This window comes from Kryptolebias marmoratus, linkage group LG9, assembly GCF_001649575.2.
Source record: "Kryptolebias marmoratus isolate JLee-2015 linkage group LG9, ASM164957v2, whole genome shotgun sequence".
In the NCBI taxonomy this organism is placed as follows: domain Eukaryota; kingdom Metazoa; phylum Chordata; class Actinopteri; order Cyprinodontiformes; family Rivulidae; genus Kryptolebias; species Kryptolebias marmoratus.
Window position 1 is genome coordinate 7,532,683 of NC_051438.1, and position 11,254 is coordinate 7,543,936.

At 43.2% G+C, this 11,254-nt stretch overlaps 1 protein-coding gene across 12 annotated transcripts in view; it reads left to right on the top strand.

The window, feature by feature from the left end:
- zgc:66433 (uncharacterized protein LOC321250 homolog) overlaps positions 1-11,254 on the top strand; it is a 76,530-nt gene that overhangs the window by 51,468 nt on the left and 13,808 nt on the right. For 11 of the 12 annotated variants that reach the window (XM_025007413.2, XM_025007406.2, XM_025007407.1 and 8 more), the window contains 3 exons: positions 1,437-1,611; positions 3,411-3,537; positions 7,033-7,326. In XM_025007413.2, the coding sequence (XP_024863181.1) occupies positions 1,437-1,611; positions 3,411-3,537; positions 7,033-7,326 (596 nt within the window). The remainder of the gene's footprint in view (positions 1-1,436; positions 1,612-3,410; positions 3,538-7,032; positions 7,327-11,254) is intronic. The other variant, XM_017423117.3, reaches the window with a different exon arrangement.

Below are 11,254 nucleotides of genomic sequence, written 5' to 3' on the forward strand. Positions count from 1 at the left end.
CCAGCCACTATGGCTGGTGGACAAAATTTTTAATTTCCACCCCTGGTTGCAGCCCAATGATATTCCACCTTACGAGCTTAGCAGCGTCCTGATTGCCTTCACACTGAAGGTTTTCCAAATTTGATGTAATCCAGCCACATTCTGATGGATCACAAAGTGAAGTCATCATCCAGTTTCTATTAGGCTTTATTTCTGCCTTTCTGTCTCAGTCGACCAATAGACAGACCTCTGAGGTATTCATTAGAAAGACTCACAAGTTCAAACTTTGCCACTTAACTTTCTCAAATGGTTTGAAAATGAAATAAATATAGGGGATGGGGACTGATGGGCAGCAAAACTGGTTTCTCTAACATCACTGTGGACATCTAGTCTCTCAGACTTTGTGTTAACTCACACCTGAGCTCTCCAGAGCAGCAACCAGTGGATCATCTGCCTCCAGGTTTAGTTAACACCCACACCCTGCTGGTTACCAGCGCCGGGGGCAGTCAACGTTAAACCGGGCCAGGACCGATCTGGTAAGGCAGTCATACGATCCTCTTGTTTGATTTGGCACAGTCTTTACACCAGATGCCCCTTCCTGACACAACCCTCACCATTTATCCCGGGCTTTGGACCGGCACCAGAAGTACACAGAAAGTGTCCTTCCAATGGCTGGAATTATTTATATATGCCCAGAGACAACATTCAACATTTTCTGACTGGTTAAAATGACTCCCTACACACAGTGTTCAAACAAAAGAAGTGGAAACAAAATGAGTTTTACTGTGGTATTAGAGACAAGCAAACTGTGGATTGATTTTCATTTAGTTTATAAAACCTAATTAAAATAATTGAACTTTTTTTAAAATTCTTGGGTCTGCTCGGAGCCTTGTCTGAGTACCTCAAAGACCCTGACAGTTGTCCACCAAGTAAAACTAGTAAAAATGTGTTCAGGCTGCTTGGTAAGAGATTACCATGGGCTTGTTAGAGCTGGTTGTAGACTCTTGGTGTGCAGTATAAAATCGATGATGGATTTCTTGTAAAAGGTATAATAAGAGCAACATGAACTGATTTTAACTGGACAAAAATCTGTGGTATTTTTGAAACGGCCTTCATTTCTATTGCATGTAGGGCTGGGAGAGGAACAGAAGGCACTTTTCTGTTTAAGGGGTTGTAAATAAGCTGCTGAGTTTTTCCACCACGGCGCTAATAGATGTGAACTCTCTTAGCGTGGGGGGGGGTGAGTTTACAACCCTGAGGGTGTCTGTGTGTTTCTGTCTGTGTGTGGTTTCTCCTGGACTGCTACCTGCAGCTTTTACAAACCCGCACAGGCCTAATTACTCTTCAACTGGAGTTCCCATCGGGGCACCGCGTGCATCGATGCGCAGCTCTGCAACACGAGCCGCAATGAATGGGGATTTTTTTGTTTTGTTTTTGTTTTCGTTCTGCCTTCTTAGGAAAGAAGAAGTCCAAGTTCCAGACATTCAAGAAGCTCTTCGCTCGAAAGAAGAGAAAGGAGCCCCAGACTGCAGAGGCGGAGGCGGGCCTCAAGGCGAGCCAGTCGAGCGACGATGTCAGCAAAACGTCGGAGAACAACGCACTCACTCGATCGGAGAAGGAGAAGGGCTCTGGGTACGATTTCCACTTCCAGAGATTTCCACTTGTTACGTACATGTACTGTAAGCGCTGAGAAAAGGGACAAAAAGTGTTAACTGGTCTGTTGATGGCTGATGACTGTAACCTCCTCTCACAGAGCAGTCAAGTAAGTTTGAGAAATGTTTGGTTTTAAAAGATTTTAATTAAGAGTTGTGGATAAAATGCGTATCTTGATACAATAACAACAGTCTGATTTATTAAAGAGAGAGGAGCAGAAAAAAACAATCCAATACAATTCAACTTTTAATCCCAGTGCTATTAGGTTCAGCATCAAACAAGTCTCGTTTTAAAATTTCAATACACTTTCATAAAGTTTGAGTCAGAATTCATAAAAGTACACAAAGATGGGGACTATGAAATTAAATTATGTACAGAATGAACGACACTGCCAGCAGCAGATGTGTTTAATGTTCAGTCACTCAGCAGAGCAGAAAAAAGCATTTTCTATCATATAAATAATAAAATATAAGATAACCTTTTTTTTTGTTTTCCTTCCTGGGTGTATTGGTTGATCCACGCGATCAGGTCGAAGCACGCTGTCTGTGTTTGTTGCTGTTTAAAACCGGTGCCGCTGTCCTTCTCCTCCCAAACAGGTGGTGTCGCTAATGAGAAAACAGGAACTGCGGAAGAAGATTTTAAAGATTGTTTTATTTTTTTGAGGAAATTTTTGTTTTTTAAAAAAAATTTTTTTTAAATACCTATATCTGTCAAAAGGCAGACGGCGATGGAATTCCCTCTGCTTTGTTTATCGTGTTAGCAAAATATCTCTTGAATGGATTTTAATGAAACTCTTAGAAAGTAATCACTGGATGTGCATCTACAACTGATTGAGTTTGGGAGTTAAAGTGATTTAAGATGGTCACTGCAGCCAATCAACCTTTAGAAAAGAAGAAAAATTACTTTCAAGATTTCACAAAAAGTGGCTAAAAACATTTTTTTAGGAAACGAACGTGCTTGCAGACTTTTTTACGAACATTAAAATGGTCCCTGCTTATCGGGGCAAAGACATATTGAATCGACGCATCGAAACTTAATGTCTAAACTGCATCTATTTACTCCGCACACAAACTGGTGACCCCAAAATGTGCTTTTTTGACACTTACTGTCATTGTCACGCATCCGTCCAAGTTACAATATGTCCAAATCTTTATTCCAAAATGTGCAAAGACTCCTAGTATTTAATGCTAGGCCATCATCAGCATCTAAAACAGTAAGTAAACCCCCATCAGATACTAAAAGTCAAAATGAGATGGAGCTAATTTGGGTGGTTGTGGTATCAGAAATACTTGTGATCCTGCAGCAGACACCAATCAGAGGTTGTGATGTGTTTCCTCCCCGCTGCTCCTCTGTCTGATCAGATAAATATCTCGTGCGTCGAGTTGATTTCAGAAAGGAAGGTTGGTGTTTTGACATCCATCTCCCGCGCCGCTGAGCTCACCTCAGTGGAGGCTCGTCGCTTCCTGTTTTTGTAGCGGCCGGAGGAGAGGCTTTTCCTGAGGAGAAGGCCTGAGTTTTCGCCGTGCCGCTTCCTGCCTCGTCTGCTCCCTGTCTGACTCACAGGACGCGTCCTGCTAACATTTTACCGTAGCCGTCAAGAAACTTAAAATCCACAAACAGGTGATCTTATTTATGTAGCGAACTGTTTTCCAAAAATAAAGACGTTAGGGGGCAAAACATTAGCTTCTAAACTAATGTTGGCTTTTGGTTTCCAGTTGAAGCTTTTGCTTGCTGCTTGTGTTTGTTTTCATTTTCCCCATTTTCCTGTTTCCCCGAAGGTCAAAGATTAGCCTGGGCGGCAAGGCCTTGTCACATGACTCCGTCTTCGTCTCCGACTCATCGGAGACCAACGAGGCGCTCGGCGCGTCTCAGGACAGCATTCAAGGCAAAGTGAAATCACTGCAGGTAAACAAACAAAAACAGAACACAGAGATGGCATGGCCAATCTGACCTCTGACCTGTCCGTGTGACTGCAGACATCAACGAGGAATTATTCCCAAATGTTGCATTTTTAGTGTGAGAGAAGGTGACGATTCTGTGGTGTGGTCAGATGATGTGGAGGATGTTTATTTGCTTTGTATTGAGTCAGAGTGAAACAACTCAAAAACACAAAACTGCACAGGTGTGTTAAAGCTAAATGAGAGAACTTAATCAAATTTGGAAATTGGAGCTGTAAAACAAATGTCTGTGACTAAAACCAGGACGGCGCACTGATAAGATCCGGTGAATCTGCTCCTCTAAGCTAACAGGAAGTGAGACTTAGGCAGCTCCTTAATGGGATCAACTTACAAGGAAAGAAAAACTTTATCCACAAATAACCTTAAGAGGAAGTATTTTGATTTTTTGGGCCTGTTTGCAGATGAGATCATTCAGATTTAAACTGATTTCAGGTGAAACCAGCTCGGATGTGTAACGTGCGTTCATTTGCCTCAGAAAACTCTGAAATTGGTGTGTCGTCGTCCCCCCCCCCCCGAGTTTGTGCCTCACTCTCAGCAGAGCTGCCTGTTTGATAAGCAGAATGGGGTCATCCCGGAGCCAAATATAAACACATTATGCAAGGATCAATATCTTATGATGTGCTGCTGGAGGACGGAGCACACGGCTCCGTCCTCCAGCAACAAAAAAGGAAATATGGATAAAACAATAACTAAAATTCTCTTATAATTTAGATGAAAACGAAAGTTAACTTAGGTTGATTCTACCAGCTCAAAAAGTGTTCAAAAAATCATTTAACAAAAACCTCCCGTCCTCACACCTGACACTTGTCAAACAAAAGGCCTCCCCCACCACACCCACCAGTGTGTTCTTAATCACCCACTAATGGGAGGGTCCAAAATTTACAAAAATAATCTAAACAATTCCAAATATAAAAATTATTTACAGATCATGATTCCAAAACTAACTAAAGCATATTCTAACTGCCCAAATTAAGACATTAAATTAATAAAACTTGTGATTTACAAAAGGTTCAACATAAATGGCCACAACAGATGCTGTTCTATTGGTACAAAGCAAATCCCTGACTTCATTTGTACTTAAGAAACATTTAGTTTTGTTTAAATGATAAATAGACTGTAATTATATATCGCACCTTTTTAGCCAACCAGGCTAATCAAAACACTTTACAACATAACCTGTGCCCTCATTTACCCATCCACACATTCATACAGCACACTACTATATCTTAATCTTTAAGAATAACAATAAAAAATGACTACAACTTGATTAACTTAAGGTAGCTGATTGAGCGTGCCATGCTAACGGTACTGAGAGCGTGGCTGGCAAACGTGAGATGTAAAGATAAAGAAAATTATTTCAAAACAAACAGTTTTTAAAACGACATCAAGAGAAAACAGGACATGCTAATAATTTTTTGAGACTGAATGAGGAAGGCTCGTTTAAGATGGAAAAGGACTGTATGTGGGCTAACATTAGCTTGTTGCTGTTAGCATGTTGTTCGGACACAAAGCCACATTTAGATGCTCTGGGAATGACGTTACACTCCACTTAACCCCGTTCCAGTCGGAAAACGAGCAGGATTTGCTAACTGTTGTACTCAGTAGTCCAACTATTAGCAATGTAGGCTTATATATATTTATATTTATATAAAATTTGAATTTTTGTGTATATAAACACTATAGCAGCATGTTTACTGATAGAGGTAGAAAGATGCATTGTGTGAGACCTATTTAAAGAGACTTAAACTGGCACGTGAGAAGTTTATATCTGCAGCTACCACAACTTTTAATGTTCTTGGCGGCCATATTGGATTTGGACACTGGAGCTGGCCAGCAGTCTTAAAAGTTCCAAGTTTCAGACAGCTTCAGAGTATAAACGAAACACACCAGGTATATATTCAATTACTTTCCCAGCAAAGCCAAAAAATAAATATACAAATATAAAACACCCTTTCATAATTAACCTGTTTAAATGGACCTTTTGAAATGAAACTGAGTTTCACAGCTTTAGCTCGATGAAACGGCTGTTCAATCTTTTTCGTCAAGCCATATGGGACAGTTTTTCCTCATGAAGCAGAGTCAGACTCAGACCCGGCCGAAAAAAGGCTTTATTGTTCCGGGGTTTGCTTTGTGCCCAAGTAAGTGAGTCCTCAAGTGTCTGAACGGGGAAACGTGGAGATAAGAAAACTGTTTGAGTTTCTGTGATACCTGCCTGACATTCGAATGTGTCAACGTCAACTTTCCCTTCTGGGAGCCAGTAAACCGTCCTTAAACAGCACGCTTGTTAATCATACTCTGTACTGGCAGGAGGAACACACACAAAACACTCTCACACCTTTTATGCTTTCTATAGAGCTGTAACTTATTAAGCAGTACATTCGATTTGCCTCTTCTCTGTCAACCATCCCTTTAAAGCCTGGAGAACACCTTCCCTTTGTTCTATAACCTCTACATCATATTTATGAGTACGAGATTTTTATAACAGGCTGGAAAACAATGAAACATTCGTTCTTTTGAAAAAGAAAGGGTTTTATGTTTAAAGACACAATTAAAAGGATTTAGTCCGTACTAGGTTCTGAAATTCTTCAAATTCCCCTCTGGTCGTTACCTATTAAAGACAAATGGAAAAGCTGCACATGAAAAACTAAGTCCACCCTACGATCCAGCAGCTTGTAGAGGATCCTGTAGGAGCAGTAACTCAGTAGTGGTTTTCAGTGTCGAGCATGGTTGTAGAGGAATCTTGGCCCACTCTTCGGTTCACGGATGTTTGCAGACTTTGGTTTCTGCTCGGCTCTCTTCAGGTCCCACCACGGCATTTCAGTCGGGTTCAGGTTCTGGTCTTTAACCTGACCGCTGCAGCACCTCGATCCTTTTCTTTTTGAGCCGCTCTGTTGTAGATCAGCTGCTGCGTTTGGGATCATTGCCCCGTTTCGGGACTCGGTTTGGTCCGAGCTTCAACATTGAACCCTAGAATCCTGTGTCCGCTCAGAGTTCCTGGTCGACTCAGTGACTGCATGGTGCCCGGGTCCCTTCAGCTGCAAAACGAGCCCAAATAAAAATCATCTCTCTGTAGAGATGGACTACAGATAGTTTGGAAATAACCTTTGACCTTTGCAGCAACAGTTGCTTCTCTAAGGTCATTTCCTTCTTGGCGTTGCGTTAACACACACCTGTAAAATGAGAGGTTCTCACACTGACGATCGTCAGCTCCTGGCTGAAACTGAACCTCGTCAATCCTGTGGAAATGGCAAGGGTGGACTTAGTTTTTCCACACGTAGCTTTTCTATTTCATTTGTGTTTAATAACTACTGTCATGGTGGACTCTGCTGTGTGATTTTGCACGTAAAAACCAGATCAGTGTTATTTTGTCCTCTCGTGTGGAGGGTGGACTTTCTTTGTCCCCTAACTACACTGACTGTGTGTGTGTGTGTGTCCTCTGCAGCTGCAGCTGAAACAGGCCATCAGACTGGGTTCTCCTCCTTCCTTGATCTGCGTGAAGAAAACCGAAGACGGCGGAGCCACGTCCGAAGACGACGGCCTACCCTGCAGTCCGCCCGAATACACAACTCCTCGCCAAGTCACGGTAACACGCTCACACCGATTCCTCCCTTCGGCGCTCCACCTGCCGCAGATGTCGGCTGCTGACCTGACCCTCGTTCTTTCTGTCGTCACACAGAACCAGGCTCAGAGGAGCAGCTCCAACAGTCTGCAGGGAGCAGACAGCGACGATGACAAGGTGAACAAACACCCGGACGTTCGACACGCAATAATTCCTCGTTAAAACATCACAAACTGATGAGAAATAGCAGCAGGAATTACTTGACGCCGTACCTCCTGTGCACACTGCTCAAATGTTTGACAAGATCCAAAATAAACAGTGTTCGAAAGGGATAAAGTAGATCAATTAAGATGGAAACTTCAGCTCATCGTCTAATCGTGCCAAATTTAGCCGCGGGGCTATTTTGCCACCGCAGCTCTTGGCAAGTCGATGACTTAAAAAATTTAAAAATAAACCTGAACCTGAATAAACCCCAGGACATGACAACAAACGCACCAGATGGACAAAAATGACATGACCTTGGATGAAACAGAATTACACAAAGCCCCAAAAAAAAAAAAAAAAACACTTGGCAACAATCAGCACCCACCGCTCTAAAGTATGAAAGCAAACTTATTTTAATTAGTTTCTTTTAATCACCACCGCTGACCCAATCCACAGCTCCATTTCACATTTAAAACTGGCTTTAAATGTCTGCTAAGCTTTGGCTTTTAGACTTGATTTGGCCTGGTTTTAGCCTAAGATGTTGTGCGTCCTGAGGGTCCACACACACACACACACACACACACACACCCAGCTAAGCCAATTGGAAAAGGAAAGAAGAGTCCTTAGTCTGTGTAAGAGTGTGTGTGTGTGTGTGTGTGTGTGGCCATGTATTTGATACATTGTGGGGACAATTTTCCTAACATATACTACCTTGTGAGGACCAACTGCTCCTTGTGGGGACCAAAGCCTGGTCCCCACGAGGAGAAATGATGTTTTTGGGTTAGGGGTTAGGTTTAGGACTGAGTTTAGGTTTGGTTTAGGGTTAGCTATGTACTAGTAATGGTTAGGGTTAGGGTCAGGGTTAGGCTGTAGTTAGGGTGTAGAAATGAATGGAAGTCAATGGAAAGTCCCTGCAAAGATAGAGAGACGTAACATGTGTGTGTGTGTGTTTCTGCTCACGTGACTCTGATGTGGAACATCTCATGATTAAGGCTAAATATTAGAACCACTGCTTCTGGATTGCGATACAAATGAACCTCTCAGCTTCTCCCCTTCAGCGCCCACTTCCCCCATCTGTTCTCCACCCTCAGGCGTTTTTTTTTTTTTTTTTTGTACCTCCTTTTCGTTCCAAACATTGCTTGCTGCTCTGATCCTCACTATAAACACACTACAGAAGTTCCAAGGTGCTCGCAAATAACTCTGTTAAAAACAACAGCAACAAAAAAAAAAAACCTGGATTCTTTTTGGACGGAGAGCGTGGAGAGCCAGATGTCCTGAAAACCACGGCCTTTCGTTTAGTCTGCTGGGCCAGAGTGTGGGCACACGGCACACTCTGCTAAAATATGACAAACGAGCACTTAATGACAGTGCAGTTTTGGCTATTTCCAAAGCTTCCTGGCTGACCATTTTCCCTCTGGAAAGAGCGACATATGGCCAGCTACAGAGGCTCCGAAACCTGAAAATATCCCTTTCAGAGTGCAGGAATGTGATCCGGGAGGACTTGCAGTAACTTATGAGCTCTGTTGGCAATGAGTGCCGATTTCCCATCCATTGTTTTCCTTAAACCGAAACCATTCCTGATGACTGTATGTTAACGATACAGCTGAAGTCAGAAGCTGACAATAACTCATCCTGGGCATGATTATTAATGTCAGGCTGTTAATGTTTCTTTTCCCAGGGTAGAAGGATCATACAGCATTACAACCTCAGTGATTTTAAAAACAACAACAACAAGAATTTGGTCCTGCACCAAAAGAACGAGCCAAATGCCTTCTGGAGAAAGGTTTTATGGTCAGATGAGACAAAGGTTTTTGGCCGCAATGACAAGTCTGTTTCGGGGGAGTCGAGGGGAAGTTTTCAGACCTAAAACCACTGTGGTAACTGTGGAGCACTGCGGTGGTAGCATCATACTGGCACGTTGCATAAAGTGGATGGAATACAGATGAATGTCTACCTCCAAACTCCAAGCTTCACCTCAAATCAACAGCTAGATGGTTGGAAATCAAACACGTTTCAATTCAGTTCTGTTTATTTATATAGCACCAAGTCACGATAAAAGCGTTCACATATGAGGAAGCCAGCAGGCTGCGTTGAAAGTTCACCTCGTCGCAGTCTCCCATCCTGAGCAGCACGTTGGTGACAGTGGGAAGAAACCTCCAGCAGAGCCAGAACCAGGACGGACAGCCATCCTGTTCCAGCAGGATCCCAAACACATCAAAACCGGTTTCTGATTGGATAAATCAGACCAACATGAAGCTTCTGGACGGGCCTTCCCAACAACCCCGACCTCAGCACTGTTGCAAATGTATGCACCAAGCATCCATTTTCTTGACCCACTTCTCCTTTCCGACTGTCCAGCAGTCACTGTGCGAGAGACGGGGGGACACCCTGGACAGGTCACATGTCCATCGCAGCGTCCCAGGAGACCAGACAGCTTAAATGGACTCTTACCGATTCTGCCAAGAGGAGAGAACAAATAAAAAGGGTGAATTCTGCCAGAGGTTTGTTGACAGATACAGAAAGTGTGTAGTTGAGGTGAAACTAAATATTAGAGGGGGGGTATTTATGTAGGTGTATGTATAGTTTTGAGCCTGTGTGGATTAGAAGAAATCCACAATAAACCCAGCTCTTGTCTTTAAAAATCGTGGAAGTTGTATGCTGTCATCATTCCACCCTGAAAAAAAAAATGGTCTAAATAAATTGTTAAAAGGCCGAAACTGAAACACCCTTCATGCCCTTGATGAGTGGGTGGAAACTTCTGACCACAGCCGTGTGTTTGGACGTCCCCTTGATTAAACTGTTACTCTGAGAGATGAGCTGTGTAAACATCCATCCAAATATGAGGTGAGAAGATGTTCACGTGGGGATCTCGGCCTCGAAACACTCACTGTATGTTTTGTTTTTTTTACACTTAATAAAGAAAATATATCATATCCAGCTTTTACCAGTTTATATCATCTTGATGGAAACAAACTGAGCTCCGGAGTTTCTTCAATTAAATAAATGCCAGATTTCCGTTTCATAATTAACCTTCTTCTGTTTCAGTTCAGCACAAAGGCACATCTGTGGCACAGTAAACAGCTGTCATGTGCTGTGTGTGTGTTGCTGTCCGAAGCAATCCTCAAGCTGCTCATCTAACCTTAAATGGAAGTCTGCAGCTTGAACTCCTCTTCCTCCTCTTCCTCTGCACGTCACTTTTCTCTCTTTTGTTTTCCTGATCTTCTTTCTCTTGTTTCCATCCTCAGAGTTTTACATGTTATTACGCTGACTTATGGTGTGTGTGTGTGCGCGTGTGTGCGCTCCGAGTGCATTCCGATGGTTACGTTGCAGTCAGCATGTCTGCTTCCAGTTCCAGTCCTCAGATTCTGACCCGACACGCCCGTCCAGCCCACACGGTCGTGTTTCTGTCACTGCAGGAGGACTCGCTGCCTTCCTAACCTTAAATCTAACCAAACCCGACCTATTATTTTTAAATTTTTTCCTTAAACAGCTTGTGTCCCGGTGCGTCAGACACACAGACTGATCACAGAAAGGAGAGTTTCTCTTGACTAAAACCAAACACATGTTTGCCAGAGGCTGCTGGCGGCTGAAGACAGAGTCCATGTTGGTCCTGCTGATAAGGACGGCTTGTATTTGTGCAGCTGGACAGCCTCTCTCTCTCTCTCTCTCTCTCTCTCTCTCGCTCTCTTCCCCCGACGATGGGTTTCCTCTGGTTTCTTTATCAGCTGCCGTCAGAATTCCAGTGAAACTTCAGCTTTTCCAGCTTCTTCCTCAGGCCCAAATGTTTGAGCTGCAGAGGGTTTCGCTTTAAACTGAAATCAAGGAGGCGGAGAGCCGACCGGTTCTGTGTGGCGCCGGTCCGTTAGGAGACAACTGGATACAGAGTGGTGCCCCCCCCCCC